This window comes from Amphiprion ocellaris, chromosome 21 (genome assembly GCF_022539595.1).
Source record: "Amphiprion ocellaris isolate individual 3 ecotype Okinawa chromosome 21, ASM2253959v1, whole genome shotgun sequence".
Taxonomy (NCBI): Eukaryota; Metazoa; Chordata; class Actinopteri; family Pomacentridae; genus Amphiprion; species Amphiprion ocellaris.
In genome coordinates this window covers 14270007-14293030 of record NC_072786.1, presented here as the reverse complement: position 1 = coordinate 14293030, position 23024 = coordinate 14270007, and the positions used below count along the sequence as shown (strand labels likewise).

The 23024-nt window shown below is 38.3% G+C and overlaps 1 protein-coding gene across 2 annotated transcripts in view; it reads left to right on the top strand.

The window, feature by feature from the left end:
* cacna2d1a (calcium channel, voltage-dependent, alpha 2/delta subunit 1a) overlaps window positions 1–23024 on the top strand; it is a 121950-nt gene that overhangs the window by 45693 nt on the left and 53233 nt on the right. For both annotated transcript variants that reach the window (XM_055006822.1, XM_035945000.2), the window contains 3 exons: window positions 7034–7093; window positions 12628–12663; window positions 15787–15907. In XM_055006822.1, coding sequence (XP_054862797.1) covers window positions 7034–7093; window positions 12628–12663; window positions 15787–15907 — 217 coding nt within the window. The remainder of the gene's footprint in view (window positions 1–7033; window positions 7094–12627; window positions 12664–15786; window positions 15908–23024) is intronic.

Sequence of the window (23024 nt, the reverse complement as noted above, 5' to 3'; positions counted from 1 at the left end):
ACATCCAATAAAGCTGGTATAAAATAGTGACTGAAACACAACCCATTAAGACCACATGCCAATTCCAAGCTGCCACTCTGCACCAGTTCTGTAGTGATTTGATAACCACAAAACTGTCTTACAAACTCACTGTAGACATGAGTAAAAAAAAAAAAAAAACAGCTGTGCCTTGAATTCAGTGATATTTCCACTTGAAACGAATGCTCAGAATGCACAGAGAGATACTAAAATGTGAAGGAAGGTCCTCATCTCACACACTTGCACGCATCTGAGTCAGCTGCCGTTTTGTAGTCACATGCAGAGAGAGTTTTCTTCCTGAAAAGGGTGTGGACATCAGTGGTTCAGCTGCATTTCAAGCTACAAACATTGAAACAGTTCATGTAGAACATAGCTAAAACCATGGGTTACACAGTCATGGTGAAATGAACCATCTTTGCAGTATTTTGAGACACATTCTGGTAATATGTGAGACTTAATTACTTTGCAGAGAGGGTGCACAATATAAAACCTTTCAAAACAGTTCTCCACTGATAAAACTATTTAGATGTGTAGTTATCAACACTTTCCATCATTGTATATACAGTACTGTTAGTTCTCACTTTGGGTTTATTTCCACATTGCAAAAAAAGGTCCCCAGAAGTCACATTTTTTGTATCACAAATCATTCCACTTGGATCTCTATCTAGTGACATCAGTGGGAGATTTAAGGGATTACAGAGGACATGATTCATTTTCTCTAAACAGAAGACTAACACGTGCAAACAGACAGTTTGTGTGAGACCGTACAGTGGATTTATGGGGGATCTGTTATGAAGTGGTCACTTGAAGCTTGTTAATTCTTTCACATTTGCTCACTGTCACTAACACAACTCAGTTTCCTCTGCTGTTTCTCTCTGTTTCCTCTTAATACTTTATATATTTAGCACATTTGCCGCTAAACCTCATATTCATGTCAACCCCAATGAATGCACATGTTAAGTACATTTAACAGTTAAATGCAAAAGGTTGTTCCTGCTCTGTGAAAGTGAGAGTAGCTGATTACACAGAAACCTGTTCCACTGGCTGAGTTTTTATTCTGAGGCATGAAGCTGCACAGCATGAACCACGCATAGATCAGCGTCATTATCTGTTCTGTAACCCGGCAATACGCTCTAATTAGTCATCCTATAGCAATATGCTGATATCATAAATTTGTATGCCAGTTCATTAGTAAGTCCATATTTTGTCATGCTTAGTTACTCTCATTTCTTATGGCATTACACTCATTACTTACACATAAGATAATTTGTGTTACATCCTAGTTTTCCTGCCCAGTTATCCAACATTGGTACATGTGGCACTTCCACGTTTAAAATCAGTGAAAACTTAAACCAGTGAAATGTGAGGTCAGACCATGCGGTGAGAATCAACATTAAAGAGCAGCTACAAAGTGACAGAACCTGCAACAGATGCTGACCTCTGACCCTTTGACCTCCTGATCTGCCACAGAGATCCTCATTAATGAATGGCTGCTCCTCTGTGCATGTGTTTGTGGGAGGAATCTACGCTGACAGCTTTGACTGTTGGCTGAGAGGAGTCGTGACGAGGTCAGCAGGTCCCGTCTAAGTTTCCACCTGCAGAGGAATTACTTTCAGCATAAGTAAACCAAGTAAAACAGCAGTTAAGGTTTAGTGTGTCAGTGAGTGTCTGTCTGGAAGCGGCTGTACTCACCCATAGATTGTGTGATGCATTTTGATGGCGTTACTATTTTCTGTCTCAATAGAATTTGTTGGTATAAATACTGTGCATATTTAGAAATATTTTGTCTTTCTCAGTGTTACTGTGTCCAGATGGTTTTACAGACTTCTCCAAGTGAAATAAGTTTTTTTTAATTTCTCATTTTTATGCCACTCTCATTTTAATAATGAAATGTTTTCCTTTTGCAAGTCAGTTTCTTTCAACACGCATCCTGTTACTTCAGTTTAGCTGTGTCTTTGTGTCTGTCAATGTTGTATTAATTTCCACTGACACAATAATGTAGTGAAATTAAAATAGAGGGGAATATTACCAAAATGAAGCATCATGTAATAGGGATCGACCCATGTGTTGTTTTTTTTTTTTTGTTTGTTTGTTTAATTTTTTAAAAATTTTCATGTATTTATTTTTTAGTGTCGATACTGATGCCAATTCATGGCAATTGAGAAAGCCTGATAACCGATGTTAGGAACCGCAACAGCATGCGATGGCAGAGAATCCGTCATTCATGACTTGACTTCTTTATTAATAAGGCTGACTATAACTATCTATACACCGCTTAATCCTCATTAGGGTCGCAGGAGGGCTGGAGCATATCCCAGCTATGACTATAACTGAATGTGTAAAATAGAAATAGCGATAGTAAAGAGTGATTTAATCAGTATGCTCTCCTCTGTTTATGTGAGATCAACTGAGATTGATCAGTTTGTCTCCTACAGTTCTGTCTGCTGTTCTTCTCTGTTTTCTTAATCTTTTACTGTTCTATCACTTTTATTGCCCACTAAGTTCCATATCTTAAAACATTATTAATTATTGTTTTCCATACTCATCATTTAGAATAGAAGAATAGAATAGAATTTATTGCCATTTGCACAGGTACATCACAGTACAGGTACATTGGAATTCTTGTATGTGACTCCGAGTCAAAATAAGAATAATTTAGCAACAGTTCAAAAGAAACAAGAACCCTGAAATAAATCACACTAAAGTAAATAAATTAAAATGAACTGCAGATATTAGCATGAATAGATTAATAGGTAAGAAGATTTAAAAAAAAAAAAAAAAAAAAAAAAAAAAATATATATATATATATATATATATATATATATATATATATATATATATATATATATATATATATATATATATAAACACAGCAATCAATAAAATGCTTATTGCACAATGTGAGAGAATTGCACATTTAAGAAAATTTTTCAGACTAATCTGTGGCTGTCTTCTAACTTAGCCGTTAGCGTAGCATTGGCCACTGTGAGAGCAGCTAATTTCCTGCTTTGTTGCAACTACTTGTGTTTCTTGTTCAGTTTTTGCAGTCTCTGTTTGAGAGACGTTTCTGATACCACGGAGTGACTACAGACAGACAGAGGCGGCTGCATCAGACCCAAAATAGTGCATTTAATTTATCAATAATCAGTCAATAAAATATACAGATACAGATAATTGGTCTATTCCTATCATGTAATCTAGTAAAAATCTAAAAAAACAAAAAACATACCTTGCAGGCCTGTATATACTCTACCATGTCCTTGTCTATACCATCCTGGGATGAAATCAACAGCAGTTCAGGCTTTAGTCCATATAAGATATCCCCAGTAGAATAGCATTTTCCAAATGCATCCACAGTTATTTGTGCAGGTTTATGAAAAATAGGCAAAAATATGATTTGAGCTGCACCTATATGGACGAAGCACGTGTGAAATGTGAGCCGCTATGGGTCATGGTGATGGGTTATATGTATTTACTGATCCTGAACAATATCTGTTGGTGAAGTAATGTGAGCCAGTAGAAGGACAGCTGCAATATAGAAAGCCTATTAAAAAACATATGACCGCAGTGACTGATATCCACACTCACCTGGTGGAAATTCTTTCCAAATTGCTTCAGAAATACACACAAACCTCTTGGCCTCTTATCATATTTCATTCCTTGGATGATGCTCTGAGCTGGAATGGGAAGTGCTTCCACAGTCAATGACTCTCTATGGATTTGTGACTGCAGTAACAACACACAAGCCATTTTTTTCCCCCTCCTCCTGACTGGAAACTGACAGTATATTCCCATTAAGTCATTGCAGCTTGGTGGCCAGTGGCAGCAGCGAACCAAATCTGCAACGGCACTGTGTGTTTGTACATGTGCAGTAAAAACACCACCACGACCCGACTGTAAAGATTCATATTCCTCAAAAAAAAAACATGTTTTTGGACTGTGGGAGGAACGTGGAGAACCTGGAGAAAACCCACGCATGCACAGGGAGAACATGCAAACTCCATGCAGAAAGATCTTTCTAGCTGCAAGGCAGCAGTGCTAACCACCGAGCCACTGTGCAGCCCTGTTGTAAATCAGAAATGTAATTTAAGTGTATTTTTTCCCTCAAAGATGTTTAGTATTTAAAATCCAGTGAGGCTTTTCTCAGCGCAGACACAGCCAGAGCTCCATTTCTCCTTCTCTGAAGGGTTTTATTAAAGCTGCTGTTAAATTTCCTCCCTAATGAGACAGAACTGAGAGGTCGTGGAGGAAACCTTGTTTCAGACAACAGGAGTGTCAGCCCCCAGCATGCATTATGGTGTAGATGCACACTGAGTGATCTGAAGCCAGAGCTGTGGGGAAGAAGGAGAGGAAGGATTGTGCATGATCAAAATGTTGCCTCAGTGCCAACTGATAATGCAGGAAGGGAGTTTTCTTGATCATACAAAATAAGTACGATCAAGATGTTAAAAAATGATTGGCATTGCTGCTGTAGAAATGTTTCTTTTATGGACTATAAGTTGTGATCTACATGGAAAGATTTGGCTTTAATTTAGCTTGACATTATTTGACATCTAAGAAAGTGACCTAGTTTTACCTTTAATCTAAATTAAGCTCATTATCTGTGATCTCCATTAGATTGTTGTTTCTCAGAATCTTTATAAATCAAGTCTTTGTAGTTGATCTTACTGTGAGTCCACAATGACATTAGCTATCTGGTGTGATCTTCACTGATTATGAAATCCAAAATTGGTCCATCCAACAAAGGAAAATGCACAGCTGGAGTCTTGTTTAAGATCTGCTTTTGCACTGCAGCTAATATCCCTGCGTGTGATTCACAATCTGGCTTTGTTCTGCTTCTCTGATTCTTGTGACTGTCTTGTTTAATTTCACAGCAGAATTAATTCAATAATTCATTGTATCAACCCCCTCCTCCTCTCATTTCATAAATTAATTTACTGCTTTGCCCCCATCAGATTTCTCGCTCTTCGTGTGAGATATGAAACCCTCAGTGCCATACACATAAGCAGGAAGAGCTGGATTTGATATTTCCCTGGGGAAATTAATAGTACAGTGCATTTCTGGACCAGGTACAGATTAAAAACTGGGCCCATTATAAACCCATTAACCTAGTCATTAGCACCAGATCTGGGAAAAGATGGAAAAGGTGGGTGTCTAATTTTAGTGCAACATTGTGTCATCACTGGTCCTGATTCACATCTGCCAGTGCTGAGAGGAAATGTGTTTTCCCTTGAACACACTGCATTAGCAAGATCCTGCCTTCAGGTCAGATGGCAAGACTTTAGTATTTAGTGGTCCATTTTTTCACTGCACTTATTTTTAATCCTCTGAACCCCAAAAACCTCAGGCAGGTTTTAAAGGCATGTTGTCTTTAAAGGATTGCCAAAAATGACAATATTTATCATTGAAAGAAAGTGTGAAAGCAGAAAGAGTTGGATTTCCTAACATTTCCTGCTGTACTTAATGTTGAAATGATGATGATACAATGTTCCATCTGGAAAATTAGCGAAATTTAGGCCAAGATGTCAACAAATTCACTCTATTCTGCATGTTACATTAAAAAACAAGAAAAGCACTCAGAGAGTGCAGTACTCCACCAAGGCTACTCAGTTGATGTATCATTTCTGACGGATGAAATCTTTAATATAAAATGACCTTGTGCTGAGCACAGGCATGTGTTATGCATGTGCATGTTATGTATGGACACCAAATTGCATGTAAATTACTCCTGTAAAGGTCTGTTGATCAGTTCATCACTTTTGGCAAGTTTTTGTTTTGCTAGTGTTAAAATAACCGTTCCCTCCATGCTTTTATTTTGAAGTCGTATTTTTAATGTTACAGACTTTTATTTTGTCACCATTCCAGCGACACAGGAAGTATTTGTCTAAGAAGCAGTTTCTTGACATGACAAGGACGCTGTCGAAAAGTCAGAAAATTCAAATCAAGATGAAAGAAAATGGTTCCACGCTGTTGCTGTCTAGTAAAGGATGTGTCTAAACTTATAAGCATCTAGCTGCAATGGGGACAAGCTCTTACGGTGAAGAAATGAGTGAAGGACAGAAAAGTGAATTTGTGTTCAAAATAAGGCTGACAGCTGAACGTAAATAAAGGCTTTGTGAAACATCAGGAGCTTCACCATTGTCTGGCTGGGGTTTGCTACATTGCGTGACCTAAATATGTAGCGGATGGCAGGAATTGATGGGACTCAGAAACACCCCACAGTTTAATCATTTGTTCGTTGTATGATTTCCAACTGATAAATCAGTCAATTTGTTGTAGGATCGCGATCGTCAGCAGGTAACTGAAATCGTGATCACGTCATGGTTACAGTGGCGCCGTGCCGACAGCTATATCTCGCAATGGGAAATCTTTAACAAATCCGTGGATCCAGACTATAAGTCGCATCAATGCCAAAATCTAATCACTTGGTCCTTGTGTCATTTCTGACCTTCCTTGAAAGTTTCATCCAAATCTGTTAGTCCGTTTTTGAGTAATGTTTCACACAGACAGATTCACAGACAAACGTACACCGATCATCACATAACTCCGCCGTTCTGGGTGGAGTAAAAATTGCCAAAAATAAAACATTACCACTAAAAACCAAATTATTCTGCACCCCTCAACGCAACCATGAAGTTAATAGCGACTCAGCTGTGATCAACAATCACGTAACAAAAATTCAGGGACATTGTGACTGAACTAGGATGAACTGCAGGCAGTGTTTACACATAGCGGCAACTATAGAAGACATGTACGCGTAGAGTCACCATTGTTTTCCCAGTATTGGTAACACATGTTGGCACTGGGGGGAAAAGCTGTACATGTTGATTAAATTTATTTTTTGTTTGTTTAGTTTATTTTTTGATCAGAAACAGAATCCAAAAAAATTTACTTTGCATTTTCTTTAAATGATGTTCTCAGGATACTAACACTTAGAGCCGAAAACCTCTAAAGTTTTTATGAGAATATTAAATGTGGTCTAACACACTCTCCTCCTCCGTCTGTCCTTTTTTAGAGGCTGGCAGCAGAAGCAGAAAAGTTTCAAAAGGATCACGAGTGGAGGGACGACAGCGAGGTGAGTCAGCGGCTGCTCCGAGTGCGATGCGATACGTTCATTAACGCTGGCTGCGTTACATACAGATCAAGTGGTGCTGTGAACTCCATATGTGCAGCGGGCGGAGGAACATGTTATTCATGATCCAATATGATTGTAATAATTGGATGGCAAATCTCATTACAGTGACAATAGTGCTGTAATGACTTTATAAAAGATGGGATTTCATTATTTTGCACAACGGGCAGAAACAACCAGGCATGATGAGCAGACACACATATACCGCTCACTTTCTGATTCTGTCCATTAATCATAGTGTTGACCAGACATTAGAGGGAAACTTATAGCAAATAGTATGAACACTCTATTATTTTACTCATTAGATCACTTTGCCTGATTGGTAGCTCAGTGAATGCAATTTTTCATTCCACAGTTAGAATGGCAGTGGAGCTCTTTTGGCTATTTATGGCTTTACTTAAGCTCTGGTCTTTTCATCATAAATGCAAAGTGTACATTTCCTTCCCCCCTGCAGCCATTTAACAAATGACATTGTGTGTGAATTCAGTGGTGGAGGAACTTCAAAGAAATTCAACTTTACCATTTATCCTATTAGCTTTTTTTTTTTTTTTTTTTAAAAAGAAAAAAAACTCTTCACTGTTGTTTGCCAAATCTTAATGATTCTTTTCCATTAAACGTTTTCCCCATTATTCAACGTCACGCATGCTTTCTTGTGCTAAGAAAACTGGGAGGAAAATGCTTCTCAGGGGAGAGATTGATTAATTCACTATATTACTCTCGGAGTTTGATATTAATTTGGCCCAGGATGCTTGGCTAGCAAATGTAATTAGTTTTTGGTTAATGTGATGGAGATTCCTGCACACTGGAACCAAATTAATATTAATATGTCTCCAGGATGTAAATAGACATAGGTTTATGTCATCCTTTTAAAAAAGATGACAGATTCAGCAGCAGATTACATGCAGTTATCTTACAGCCCTCACAATGACACTTTAATAACCGATAATGGAGTCACTAGCTGACATTCTCAGTAGTTTTAGCATACTGTAAACTTGCAAATGAGTTGTTTTTGTCGTGCTGCTGTATGTGATAACATCACATTAAGCTGTGTTTAAAGCTTGGTTAATGCGCACTATGTGACAGAAATGATCATCATAATTTCACTTTTCATTTGCTGTGAAAGAAAATATAAATGTAGCATGGAATATTTTATTAAATTCGATCCAATCTTCTGAGCATAGAGTAGGAAGTATTTGTTGCTCTAAACTTACAAGAGACCCCAGCAGGAAGAAAGATAACAAATAAACAGTACATATGCAAAAACGGACACACAAGTGTTTAGAGATTAGAAACACCCTAAATTAATGCTGTATTTCTGTTCTGTTTACTTACAGAGAAACTAGTTTATGCTTGAAGTCCATTTGCTCTCCAAATTCTTAAAATTCTGACCTAAGTAACTTGCTTTACACTTAAATATTTGATTTTTCAGAGCCTAGTCAATTCAAGCTCTGTCTGCCTGTATGAGTGACAGACTCTTCCCTGTGCACAGATCTTGCTAGTGCAGATCTTGTTGTTGTCCTGCCAGGAAGAGAACATGATGGTCTCGTATGTGTCAGCCCAGCTGCAGTGTAACTTCAAACTGTGCTGCCTTTGCCTCAGGATATTCTCTGACACTCAGCTTAGCCCCACATAAACCTCTATGTACCTTCAATGCACACAGATTATGTCTGTCTTTTTGTGTGCAACTGCCTTTAACAATAACAACAGATAAGTACAGACTGGACACATATGCCTGCATGTGCATATAGTCTTGCGTGAAGCTGCTGGTCAGTAATATTTGTGAATCACTATTTGAATCAGCGAGTTGAGCATCCAGACTGTGGTTTGTGTGTGTTCATGCGCATGCGTCTGTTCTCTGTCACCTTTGGTAACTGGGCCAGTACTACTGGGCATGTCTCCCTGCTGACTTTAAACACTTAAAAGCTGTGACTGCTGCAGTAACAAACACACATTCGCATTTGACTGTTCAGTGCATCATAATTGCTGTAGCCCAATTAACAAAAACTGCTCTACAGAGATCCATTTGATGACTTTGTTCCCATTTACATCTATATTTTATCCATGAGTCAGTTTGACTTTGGTGTTTGAAATAAACATTGCACATTGTTAAATGTGATACTTTTCTGATCATGTAAAAGACTACTGTATTGAAAGACTGGTGTAGCAAATAAAAGGCCTTAACTAATGGGAGCAGATGAGCTTTCAGTGAGTAGATGGCATATTGAATGAGTCAGTGGGTCTTTACAAACGTAGAAATGAACTGCAGTTACACCTGGCGGAAATCAGATTGCAATATGTTAACAAGATGCAGATCGTACACAGTGAGTTGGCAGCACATATCACACCCACCACAAATACACAGTATCCTAAATGATTTATTTATCCTTCTTTCCTCTCCCTTCGTATGCTTCGTCACACATTGAAGTTCCGGCACACTGTAGCCTCCCCTCGAAGGCCATGATGGTGCGATCTTAGTGTGATCATCACCTCTTAAGGTGCATATTGTGTGCGGGAACTTAACTTGACAGAAAACATCACGAGACAGTCTCCTGTTATCAGCTCTTTTGTGTGCAGATTGTTGCTTGCATGTGCATATATCAGCAAACGTGCCCATATAGTTGATCTAATCTTCAGCAGTCAAAGCAGCAAAACAGAGAGCAGATGCTACAGTTCGGCACAATTTACTTTGCTAAATCACCTTTTTTTGAGTTAATTACAAACCCTTCAAGCTGACATAACAGCGGTAGTGGCGGGAGCAGTTGCTGTCGTGTTGGTGTGCTGCTCCAGAGATGGTAGGCAGGTGGTGGGAGTCAGTGAACCAGCTCTGTGGCTGCAGGGCATCCTTACGTCAGCGGCTCAGCTAGCTCGTTAGCGCCCTGCTAGCCTGTGTACTGACAGCGAGGCCAGCAGTGTAAGAGCAAAACAACACCACTTACTTCACTGATGCTCAGTGTCAAACACAGGCCACTGCACTGTGAGGAAGCAAATCAGGCAGATTTGCAGATTTAACTTAAGAAACGCCAAAGGTAGAGGTTTATTTATGTCGTGTTGTGTTGAATTAGATTATAGGCATTTTTCAGACAAGCTTTATCATTCTTAACAGTCGGTTTGCTGTTTATTCTGTGGGTATTTGTTGGTTTCTGATTAAATATCTTCAAAATTAACACATAATTTTCATACTGTCTCTTTTTGAGAATGCAAATACTTTTGGGGACATCTGCTCAGTACTTTACTTGTACATGTACAGAAAATAACCAAATCTAGGGCTGTCACTAACAACTATTTTACTATTGATTCATTTCATCTGTCAACTATTTTGCAGATTAGTCAGTTATTCTAAACTATTGATTTTCTTTCATACATGCAAAAATTACTTTTTCATTTCAGTAAATTTTATTATGACAAACTATTTCACTGTGAAATGCAGCATAGTACAACAAAGTCAGCAAAGGATTAAATACTAAAGTGCAAAACTGAACTGGCAACTACAACCTGATAAATCAATAAAAAATATATTAAAAGGGCTCATTCTTTGTGTCAACAGTGCAACTGCAAAAGAAATCCGAATTTAGTTCAGAAGTTCAGTGTGATTTGGCCACAGTTGATATTTTACAAGCACAGGCCAATTGAAGCAACTTCTTTTCTTTTAATTGCATAATTGTTGCAGTAACTTCAAATTCTATGAAAATATAGCCCAAGTCACAGCATAGCCATCATCTTTAACTGGTGTGCAGTCAGTTTTTTGGAAACTGTTGTGGTTATAAAATCAAGATTTTAACAGTGTAGAACAGCAGCTTGGTTTACGTGTAGTCTTCATGAACTGCCTTTCCGTCACCATTTTATACTTTTCCCATTTAATGACAACAAAAAATAAAAATATGTAAATGAGAATGACCTTATTGGGAATTCACCTGTATTAAAATACAGTGTATGTGAGGACAGAGAAGCAGAAAGATGTGAAGCTTTGTAAAACAAAAAAAAGTGGTTGTGAGTTTTGTTGCGTCAGCCATCTCTGCACAGTGGACTACCCACATTTTTGCTCTGTGATCATTTGAAGTACTCCCATACTTTCAAAACTGCGGATCTCTGTAAACTTTAACATTGAATCGATCAGACTTTGTTGCTGCCATCATTGTCTAGCTCTGTAGTCCCGACTGCATAACTGGAGCCAAAAGAACTGATGTCATGATGCAAAAATTATACAGAAGAAAAACATTTGTTACAATGAATCGAACCCTCAGTATTGATCTCGAAATCAGTTATGTTGACTCGTGGTGGTAGCTTTAAAATCTAATAATACTATTTTCATGCTAATGAAATGTTAATGCTAATGAAAAGGATTTATCATCAAATCCTTTTCATTTTAGGCTCTCAAAAGCATACTTAAAGGGTCAAGATGACAGTTATATATACTTTATAGCTTGCAATTAAGTTTTAAGAAAATCCTAAATCTTTAATTAAAAGGCAACTTTTCAACGTTAATGTGTTGATAGTGACATGGACAGTTTTCTAGGAATGACTACAGATAGAGACAAACACCCGTGTCAGAATCAAAGTTGCACATTTTTAAATGAATCTATTTTATTGGGAACTGGTTTAAAAAACTATCGAAAACACTAAAGTACCTGATAATTGGCTAGACAGATAATCACTTGGCTGTTGTTGGAACCACAAGATGTTAGATTTGATCTATGATCAGAGTGGACACATTGTAGTGCCCATTTGTACTTGTACACTTTGTTATGCATTTAAAGAACAACTTAACAGCACATGATTAATGTCTTGTTTTTGCACATCTCCAGTGATATAACACATCAGTTCTGCTGCAGCGATGTTAAAGTGTAACTCTGGAGTGTGTCGGTGCACCATGAATTGGGTGTAGTTATAGCTGCAACCAAGCAAATATCTGACCTCACCCAACCATGCCCATCTGTGATAATCATTTTTAGGGATACATGATGGCATGATCATCGTCGTATGCCAAAGACGGCTGAATAATCGACATCGGCCCGAAGTTAACACTGACAGGCAGATAAAACTTTAATAAAGATAAAGTTTAAAAGTTTACACTTTTGAAATATGGTATGTACTGCATGTAATTTGACGTAGTTTTCTTATATTGCACAGCGAAAGTGTACATTTGAAAAGCATTGCATTTTCTGTCTGCACCTGCCTGCACACCAAGCATAGCCATATTTGTTCCTTCCACTACAGGAGAGACTCGATGTTCTCTGCAATTAGATGGAAAAATATGTGCATGTATCAGTGTTTGTGTTGGGAATCAGCCAAAATGAGTAGCAACATATGGGGAAAAATTCAATATCCTGCAGCCGTATAAATATTGGTGAAACATATTTTAAATTTTCAAACAGAAAGAGCAGTGGAACACTTCATTTGAACCTCCTCAAACCTGTGTATGTGCTTTACTTTGTCACTCATTGTTCATCTTTCTGTTTCCATTTTGATCTCTTTTACAGAGTGACAAGATCGTTTACTACAATGCCAAATATGACGTAAGTAAAACCTGATCAGCTTGATGTGATACAGATTCTCCCATAAAAACCCCACAAGCTGCCAGTATCCAGCCCTCCAGAGGTTATTACCATGGCAACAAATTTGATAGTAGGTTTTATTGATAGCTTATGAAAATTGTCCCCCTGCTGAGCCTAAAATCTATGAAATGAAGTCAATGTATATGTAAATATGTATGTTATTGTTATATTTATGCTGCAATATGATGTCTTTGTGTGAGTATAAGAAGCCGTCTTTTTTGTACGTTAGGGCCAGTGCATGTTTTGGACCCCACACTCACAAACAAATGTGTATTCGTGAGACACTGAATGCCTCCTCTGCAGGGCTCCAGACTAACTTCTTCACTGGTAGCACCACATTTGGTTGCACTTTCCACATCGTCACAAGCAAAACACGTCACTTGCTGAACATTTTCACAACACGACGGACACTACAATTTACCGATGCTCCCTAAACGCCCCGCATTTCAGGCTGCGGCATCTGCTGCTTGGTGGCTGCGGTGCTCCGACAGGTGTGTGACCAAAAGTGAATTTGAAAAGAGTAAAATTAAGGTGTTCTAATGTCAGATATGCTGACACAGACTGATTTTGTTTTTTCGACATTCGCTGGTTTCAGAGTGTAACAAACAGCGGATACAGGTGCATTCCATTTTTCAAGAGAAGAGCGCATTTTATAAATATATATATACACTACCATTCAAAAGTTTGGAGTCACCCAGGCAATTTCATGTTTTCCATGAAAACTCAAAGTTTTATTCATGTGCTAACGTAATTGCACAAGAGTTTTCTAATCATCAATTAGCCTTTCAACACCATTAGCTAACACAATGTAGCATTAGAAGACAGGAGTGATGGTTGCTGGAAATGTTCCTCTGTACCTCTATGGAGATATTCCATTAAAAATCAGCTGTTTCCAGCTAGAATAGTCATTTACCACATTAACAATGTGTAGACTCTATTTCTGATTTATTTCATGTTGTCATCGCTGACAAAAACTGCCTTTCTTTCAAAAATAAGGATATTTCTAAGTGACTCCAAACTGTTGAATGGTAGTGTATGTTTTATATATATAAATACCACTGTACACAAGTTATAAAAGTAGTACTTTCCACCACTGTGGTTAACACAGTTGCTGTTTGGGCCGGTGTTGTGACATAAAGTGATCATCAGCCACAAACAAATTATGCGCTTCCTGTTGAATCCATCGTCCTCCATTGAATCCAAGCACAAATACTCACAACTTTGTAACTTTATGTTTGTGGTAGCAGCAAAAGTGAAACTTCAATGAGCTTTCTACCACATCGATTGTGACACACTTCATTTGTTTGGTATTTCTTTGGTATTTTTTGTTTAGATTATGATTGACATGATGTACGGATGGGTTTTTCATCTAAAACAGAGAATTTGTCTCCTTTCCTATAGTCCTGTGGGGCTATAATCTTTAAAATATAACCCTCGTGAATTAAATCAAGTCATTTCGATTCATTTATAGCACGTCAGTCACAATATAGAGGCTGCAGTCAATTTTTGTCAAGTGGAAAACATGATAAGTCTTTACAGTTGTTTTTTCAGCTAGTACAAAGAATTGTTATAATCTAGGGCACAGAGCAGATAAAATCATGTAGAGACATAAGAACAATTGCTTCTGGTGATCACTTTTTGGCACAACACCTGTTAGAGCAGCACCAAAACACCTCTTTAAGTTTCAACTGGCACATTCTCAAAACTAAGTGGTGGCAGTCTGGAGCCCTGCTCCTCTGGCCTCAGACGTCATCTGTCGTCTGATAAACAAGAACCAGCATCTCATTCCTCACCACTGTCCCAGTGGGAAAGAACCACACACACCCACAGCCCACTAATGCCACTCTGTGTTTGACTGACACTCCTCTCGCCTCCTTCTCTGTCTCCATCCAGATGCCTGCATTTATCTTTCACTGCCTAAACTTTCAACTCAGTTTCTCAATCTTTATCTGTCGGCAGTGACATTTCACAAAAAAAAAATTGAAGTAATGTCAAGTATCTTATGGTCACACATTGTGAAAGAATAAATTGGTATTTATAAGAAAAAAAAAGATTTTTGATGTGGGCGTTTTGTACAGTTTTGGTCTCCTTTTCTTGCAGTCCACATGTAGATTTATACTTTTATTTTCTTTTTTTTAAATTAAATACTATCTGTGAAATGACAGTTTCCAAATAAATAATGGCCATTTATCAATCCTTAATCCACATACTTTTTTTCAGATAATGGAAAATGTCATAATTGCTGATTTGAATACAGTAAAGTAGATGGAATTTAAATTTTAATTAAATTTTGTAAATTTTTCTGTGGAAATTCTATACAGTTGTGGCCTGTTTTTTTTAAAGTAAACATATAAATTAATACTTTTTCTGTGATTTTACTAGATGTTATCCTAATTTTAATTAAACAAAAACAGTCTGTGAAATACCTTTTTTAAAAGTTATTTATTATTTTAGATACTTAATAGACTGTTTCAAATTATGATCAATATTTGTAAAATGATTGTGTTTTTGCTGATTTAAACACCGAGAAAAATGGTGGAATTGGACTGAAACATTGTAAAAGAAGGAATTACATTTTAAAATTTATTGTTGATGTCACTTTTAAAATTTTGGCTGTTTTTTATGGTTAGCGTGCAAATTATTTTTTTGAGATTTTAATAGATCTGTAATTTCACTAAAAGGGAAAAATATTATTGACCACTTTTAATTCTTAACCGCAAATTATATTATATGTCATTTATAGAATTAATAAGGAATTTTTGCCCATTTTATTCCAATAAAAAATAGTGGAATTTTATGGTCAAATGTTGTAAATAAGCAAGTTACAATTTATAAATGTACATATTTTTGACATAAAGATTTTTCCAGTTTTGACAGTTTTTTTTTTAAATAGCTAACATCTAAATTCATCCTTTTTCTCTAATTTTAGCAGTTATCTGTATTTTAACAAAACAGGGAAAATCAATGAAATAACAGTAAACAGTTTAAAAAAATAATTTTATTGGTGTTCACACATGCACAAAAATGCATTTCTGGTTGGTTTTTGAAACTTCAGCTTCTGCTTTTCTTTTTTCTTTTGTACAGCTAAATCAAACGGAGAAGAACCGATATGTTCCAGATGACTTTCACACAGATCCCGACTTCAAACGCCCCGTCTCCTACAACACCACCGCCGTCCACATCCCCACTGACATATACGAAGGCTGTAAGTTGAAACACACATTAACGCACACACACGCACACACACACACACATATATATAAGCTTTCTGCTTTCTGTCTATCTCCATCCCTGTCATCACTATGTCGACTATCTCCAGTATGCTTGCATGTGCAGCTCAGCCCTGCAACTCTGTCTACAGTATAGACAGTTGCACACCAACCATTCTAGTCTATATATAACCCAGATGCCAACTACCCAGTGGTCAGCACACTCCAGCACCCTCTTTACCCTGGTCGCCAGCTGCTCCTTTCCCTCACGTCCGGCATCGACCCCAACAACCTCTGCACACAGTTGCACACAGTGTCAGTACATCCACCACTGATGGGCCTTTTAGTGGAAGCTTTGTGCTTAAGTGAAGCAGCTATTTTAGTGCGTTTATCACACACTCATATTCAGTCTGTGTGACTGAGTACTTTGTGCTTTTCTACTAATTAGTGTGACCTAACTATGAGCATAGCTGTAGCGTTTCATTCTCATCAATGTTTGCATTTTGACAACCACAAAAACATACTAAAAGTAGGGGACCATAAATAGCAGAAGCATTTTAACTGCTTGGCCAGTACTTATTGAAGCAGGAGTGATAAGGTTTTCTATAAAAGATTGTAATGTAAGGTCACATTTCAAACCTGTTCTATCAGCCACTCCCTCTGAACCGCAAGAAAATGTCTTGTTTTTTTTGCTCATCATATTTTTTCACTGCAATGTGAAGTTCTGAAAATACCACAAGCGTGTCTGGAAGTAGAGGTAACTAAAACATGTCTTCTGTGCAGTGTGTCATAGTTCTAAGTTGAATTTCTGTTGCTATTTATTTTACAAAAACTGGAAAATCTGCAATCAAAGTCAAAATAGCGACTCTTTATACTCCAGATATTCTACTGCTTACCTTGATATTTTTTTCATATTGGTCTCCTATTTTCTCTGTATAAACAAGTATATAGTTCATCTGAAAAGTCCCTGAATTTTTGTTAAGTGACCATCAGTTGCAGCTGAGTCACTTAACATGGAGTTGTAGTTACACCCAAGAGTGCAGTTTTTCACAAAATCTACTCAATATTTATTTTTGTATTTATTGTATTTTTGAGGCGTGAAATGCAGGAATTTAGATGAAATATCACAATTTTCTCCTTAGATGTGGTTAATTTTACCGATGGAACCATTTGTCACACACGATGAGTTCAAAATCTGGTTTCTAGCTCTGATAAATGGTGTAATTTGTTTTTTTTTCAAGGACACCATTCCTTTCAAACCTTCCGGTGGGTTTTAGAGTTCAAAGGGTTAATGTCAACCGTGTGCACATTTTAAGCAAAGCAACTGCCTGGCCGAGTAAGTGTATGGTGAACTTCTGTTCATAATCAACCACTTTCCACTTTTCTGTCCTTGTATAAGCAGGCTATTACACTTTTTTGTTATTGCATTTTTTTTCAAACCATACTCTCCTTCCCTCCCTTATTATAGCTTCTTTGTATCATTACACTTCTCACACATGGAGCTAATCTGAAGTTAATCACCTACTTGGTGATAACTTCATGGGGATAATTGTCCATCACTCTCCCTTCTGGAGCCTCCTCCAGCGTACAATGTTCATAAAGCAGGAAAACAAACTGGACAGGCCAACAAATAAACTACATTTTGCCTGCGGTAATTAAATCTGGTATAATGAAGAATGCCATTAGCGAATGTGGTCGGCCTTTAAGTCTCAGAGAGAGATTAGAGTCATCAAGAGTCACATCACGGAAGTTTTATCCATTACAACCCTGTAGTGTCAAAGGAACATTACTGTAGAATTAATGTCAGTATCAGTTTGCATTCAAAGTTGTAAATTTTAGTTTTGCAGGCAGGTGAATGTTGTGCATTTTTGCATGTTTGAGCATCATATGCTATGTTTAGTTCAATTTTTTTGCCATTTTCTTACACATACTGATCTTTATTAGTCTTGAGGATACTGATGAGCACAATGCAAAGACACTGACACAAATATAACAATGCGGACACACACATACGTTACAGTTGTGTTACAGATGCTTTTGTGCACACATAGTATGGCAGAAGACTTAGCAACAAGAGAACAGCGTGAGAAAATGAACAACGCTATGGGAAGCTTGTAATGAGACAAGTGAATATTAAATTAGTTACATTCGGTCTCACCAGGATAATCCTAATGAAATCTAGATAAATTTGACAAAAAGTAACATCAGCGAAGCTTTTTATAGTAACAATACATCACACTGTCCGCTTAACATGACACTTTATAACGAACATGCCATAATTTCATACTTCATCTGACTGCACATGAATGCAGCAGGCATCAAAACAGTTAAATCATTTCCTGCTATGCCTGAGGTAATAAGCCTCCCTGGCATTGATAGGCATTGATTGAGCATTCAATATCAATTTCAGTAATGATCTTCACAGAGGGTCTGCTAAATGCAGCGGACTCGCTCACATGGCGTTAATGCCCTTATTGCAGCGAGGCACTCCGGCATAACTTGGACTATAAATGTGCAGAGCGACGGGCCTCTGAGGCCTCTGACTGTACAGACATCTTTGTCATCGCCAAATGGCCAAATGCACTCAGTTATTTTTACAAGCAGCAGCTATAATGATGAAAGGGGTGGTGGAGGAGGGGGTTCTGTGTGCTGTGGTGTTGCAAGAGGGGGCTGTTCCCAGTGTGAGTCATCAGTCTGTCTTGTGCTCTTGTTTCTTTCATTTATCCTTCCTCTTCTTTCTTACTTCTTAGCTAGACTGCGGATGAACTCGCACAGCATGTGTGCATGAGGGAATAGTCCAATTTCTGGGTGGAAATATGCTTATTCTCTTTCTTGCCAAGGCTAAGATCAATACATGACTGTACTGTAAATGTGAAATGACAGCCGACTTAGCTGGAAGCGTCTCTCAGCTGTGTCCAGAGGTTGCGAAATCCGTTAAACGGCAACACTTTTTTATCTCTTTTGTCTGTTGCATATAATATCAAAGTGTAAAAACAGCAATATGAGTTGGAGCAAGGATGGCTGTTCCCGTCTTCTTGCTGCTGTCTTTCTGGGTAACTGTGCATAATTTGAGGAGAGAAATGCCTCGAAGCCAGCACTGCTTTAATTACCGAGCTTCAGAAGTCCTAGTAGACATATTTCTGAACTTGCGCTAGCTTTTTCCAACAGTTTTCAGTGTTTCTACTTAGCTAAGTTGATGCCCTCTTGGCCTCCATTCGTGCTGTGTGTACATACTGTGTTCACATGAAGGTGTTGGAGGGTCGCGTCTGGGTGGAGTTAACACAGTAGTGAAGCCGTGCTGGTGTTGTTGCTTCCGCTGTCTCTTTCTATGTGTCTCTCCAAGGACATGCTGCCACATCGCTGCCTCTTTGGCTGGCCGGCACTGTCAGTGTTACCATGGCGATGTGTATCCGTGTGTGTGTGTGTGTGTGTGTGTGTGTGTGAAGACGCAGACACACACACTAAGACACGCCCTGGTGTTCTATCTTGTTGTGTGGAGGAAGGACCAGTAACTTGATTATGGGACTTTGTCTAGACAAGGCTGGTGTCCTTGTGGCTTTTATTGATACTGAAGGAGAAATGTATCATCCGGCTCTTTAATCGCGCTACACTTTCTCCACAACCTCTTCTCTCTTTTTCACCTTTGAGTTCCCTTACGCTGCCCTCTCCTCTTTATTACCCTGCTCCTTTCCATTTCTTACCCTTTCACCTCACCCCTCTTATCACGCCACGCTCTCTTCCCACATCCCCCTCGCTCCACTTTATTAAGCATATTAATAGCGCGCCGCGTGGAGACAAATGTGCTACTGTCTTTCTCCCCCGCATTAGTCCTGCTGATTGGAATCTATTCTCCCTGCTGATCCAGTGTGGGTGGTCAAACTGGGATTCATTATCGTGCGTGCGCGCCGGAGACAAATCAGTTTGTTTGTGTGAGAGAAGAAGAAGGAGAAGAAACACTTGGGGTGTGAGAGTGTGTGTGTCACATCGTATGCACCTACTGTACTGTACAGGGATCTCATGGCTGCGTACGCATGTCTTCTCGTTCATTAGGCAGACTGCTGTGGATGCGATGAGAGGAGATGAGAGCAGAGCATGGCGGCCTTGGCAGGAGATCCGAGGCTCGTCTGATGCCCGTTTGCATCAACGCTGTGTGGCACCTGTCAGCCCGAGACATGCACACACAGTGACGCGCTGAGATACTGTGACATTGTGTGTGTGTGTGTGTGTGTGTGTTACGGTCCCTGTGGCGAAGCTCACAGCATATACACTTGATTTTCTTTACTTTTTGCACTCTTCTGCCACTCGATACACGTGCTGTTTCATTTACAGCGCTGGCAGCCGAACTCCGAGGTATCTCCATCCACAGCTCACTCTGTCCGCATCCTTCCTCGTCTCACTGTCATTATGTCGCTGTCCTTGCGACAAGTTGGATGCCTTCCCGCGATGCTCTAATCAGCTGATTGGGATTCACATTTGGAATCTTCTCCATGCAAAACAGTTTCTATCTGGTAACCTCATTTCACTTTTCCATTACACTTCTAAGAGATTACAAAGAGGACTTTTCTCACCTTTTTGACTTCAGAAATAAATATAGCACAATGTCCGTATGTCTTTATCCGTTAGCCCTGGTCACAGCAGATATGAGCGTGCTGCATGTCACTACGTTTTCTTATCACTTTGAGTGATTTTCACACATTTACTCATTATATTTACAATTGGAATTTACTCCAGTGACATCCTCATCTATTCACACACACCTCAGTAGAATAATGTGTTAGGAACATTTATCCTTCTCTAGTTTTATTGTCATGCTTCTTTCTTTTAGTTCTTTGGCCACTTCATGTGTTTAAAATTTTTAATTAGATTAATCACATGGTTGCTGTGGGTGAATTTAGATTAATCACGATTAAATATCATTCATTTTTAATCTATATTAATCACAGTTCATTTTGCATGTGCAAACAGACTCAAGAAAGAAGAAAATATATATGCACTTAAGGTGTTTATTAAACACCTTTAAAGGTTCATGTTCGAATCCCAGACTAACACATGCTTCACGTTAATGTGGTACTTTAATCTGGAAGTGCTTCGGTGAAAAGAAAACTCCTTCCTGCAGAGTGTGCATATTACTGGATGTCGGTCGGTTTTTTTTTGTATTCAAATTTCCCACCGAGAAGGCCAACATGCTGTTTATTAGGGCCCAACCGATATGGATTTTTTAAGGCCAATGCCAATTCCAATATTTGGCAGAAGAAAATTCCGCTAACTTATTAATTGGCCGATCAATTTAAAAAAATATATACTGAATAAAATCTTCTTTTTTGGTCCCTTAACGCTTACAACAGCACAGATATGAATTACAGGCAGAACATTTTGCTGTTTTACAATGCTTTGTCCTTTAGTATTTGTTTAACTTTACAACAGAGAGGAATTTTCAAGTACAAAAACATGCAATAAAGCATTAAACCTCTGGGAAATTATATAACTTTAAAAAAAGTAAATCTATAAATGAGTTATGAAATACATGTTGTTTTGTACTTCTTGTTGCTACAAATTAGAGGTATGTATGCTGTATATAAGCAACATAATGAGTGAAGTTACTGTAAAACATTATTTCTGCAGCCCTCTGATGGCCTTGAACATTAAATCACATTTTCTCTACTCCATTATTTTCTTTGCCATGAAGTCAGGACTCAAATGAACCAAAATAAAAACCAGTGACCTTTCTTTGATGTCAAAACATGTCATCTTTGACAGAGTTGCATTTTAAATCTATAATGGCCACAAATAGTCTGACACTAATGTTCCTCCATAACAACACACAGTGAGTTGCTGTTACAGCCTGGGTCATCTTCTAGTATATTCTGACAAAGTATAACTAAGAGTGACATCATGACAGTTGCTGAAGACAGACAGTAAAGTCAATCATTTCAACTTTAGCTTTTTCGCTTAACTGAAACGAGAGACATGTTGAGTTATTGTTGTTAATTTCACAACGTCGATATAAACTTACCTGTCGGCTCAGCCCACTCCTGTAACGTTGCCTGGCTTTAGTTTACTCCTGTACGTTACTGAGAAGACAGCAGTGAGGACTAAGGATTGATTGTACTCAGCGCTCCATGTCTTGGACAAATGGCGCAAGGACTTCATTCTGCGTGACTCCAACATTGAACAGCGTTTACTGTTTTGTGAGAAATTTAGAATATATCGGCGTATAATCGGCCAAAGTCCAGGGCTATAATTGGCTGATTTAATCAGTCGGCCGATAAATCAGCTTGGCCCTACTGTTTACCATCTTCCATTTCAAGTTGCTTGGTTCTGCCACTACCGGATCAGCTGCCCATTTGCACATGCGCGACAGTAAATCTACTTGGACAAACTGCCCAAAATGCGTTGCCAGAGACGTTTCAGGGATTTTGAGTCATTCTGTGCTGCAGATTCATTAATTGTGTTAAATTTTTAATCAGATTAATCATGATGATGGATTGAGCCACGTTAATGCGATAATTTTGACAGCCCTCGTGTTTACAAAGACAGGGATGGCATCAGTATTGTTTGGCCCCATTTAAGCCTCATGGATAAATAGATTAAGCTGAACTGAGTCCATTCCAGTCAGGATCACCAGGGTGTACACACATCGTACAGTGTTTGATGCTCATGGCGTGTTTGGACTACTCATGAAAAAGCCACTAGCTACAAGTAAATTTAGCGGAAGTTGATGATATGAAGCTATAAATTGATGGCTGGCACTTGTCGCCGTGTCATGTTTTTCAGTGCTCAATCAACCAGTCTTGTTTTTTTGCGTCATGATTTCCACTTCCTTTTACTTCCTTCAACACTTGAGCAGCGCTTCATCATTGACTTGACAACATTATTTTTCTAACTTTTCTGCTCCTATTGTGAAATAGTCCTGAGCAATAAAATAATAGCGATAGACATTTTATCAATACCAATAAGAAAATTGTTTGATGGATGTTTAATTTTTTTACTTGCCTCAGATGCAAATCACCATAAAAGAGTTCAGTTGTAGAAACAAATTTTATATGTGCTCCTTCCCCAACTCATAGCAGTCATATCCCTTTTACGTTATGTATGTGTGATTACTTTAAAATC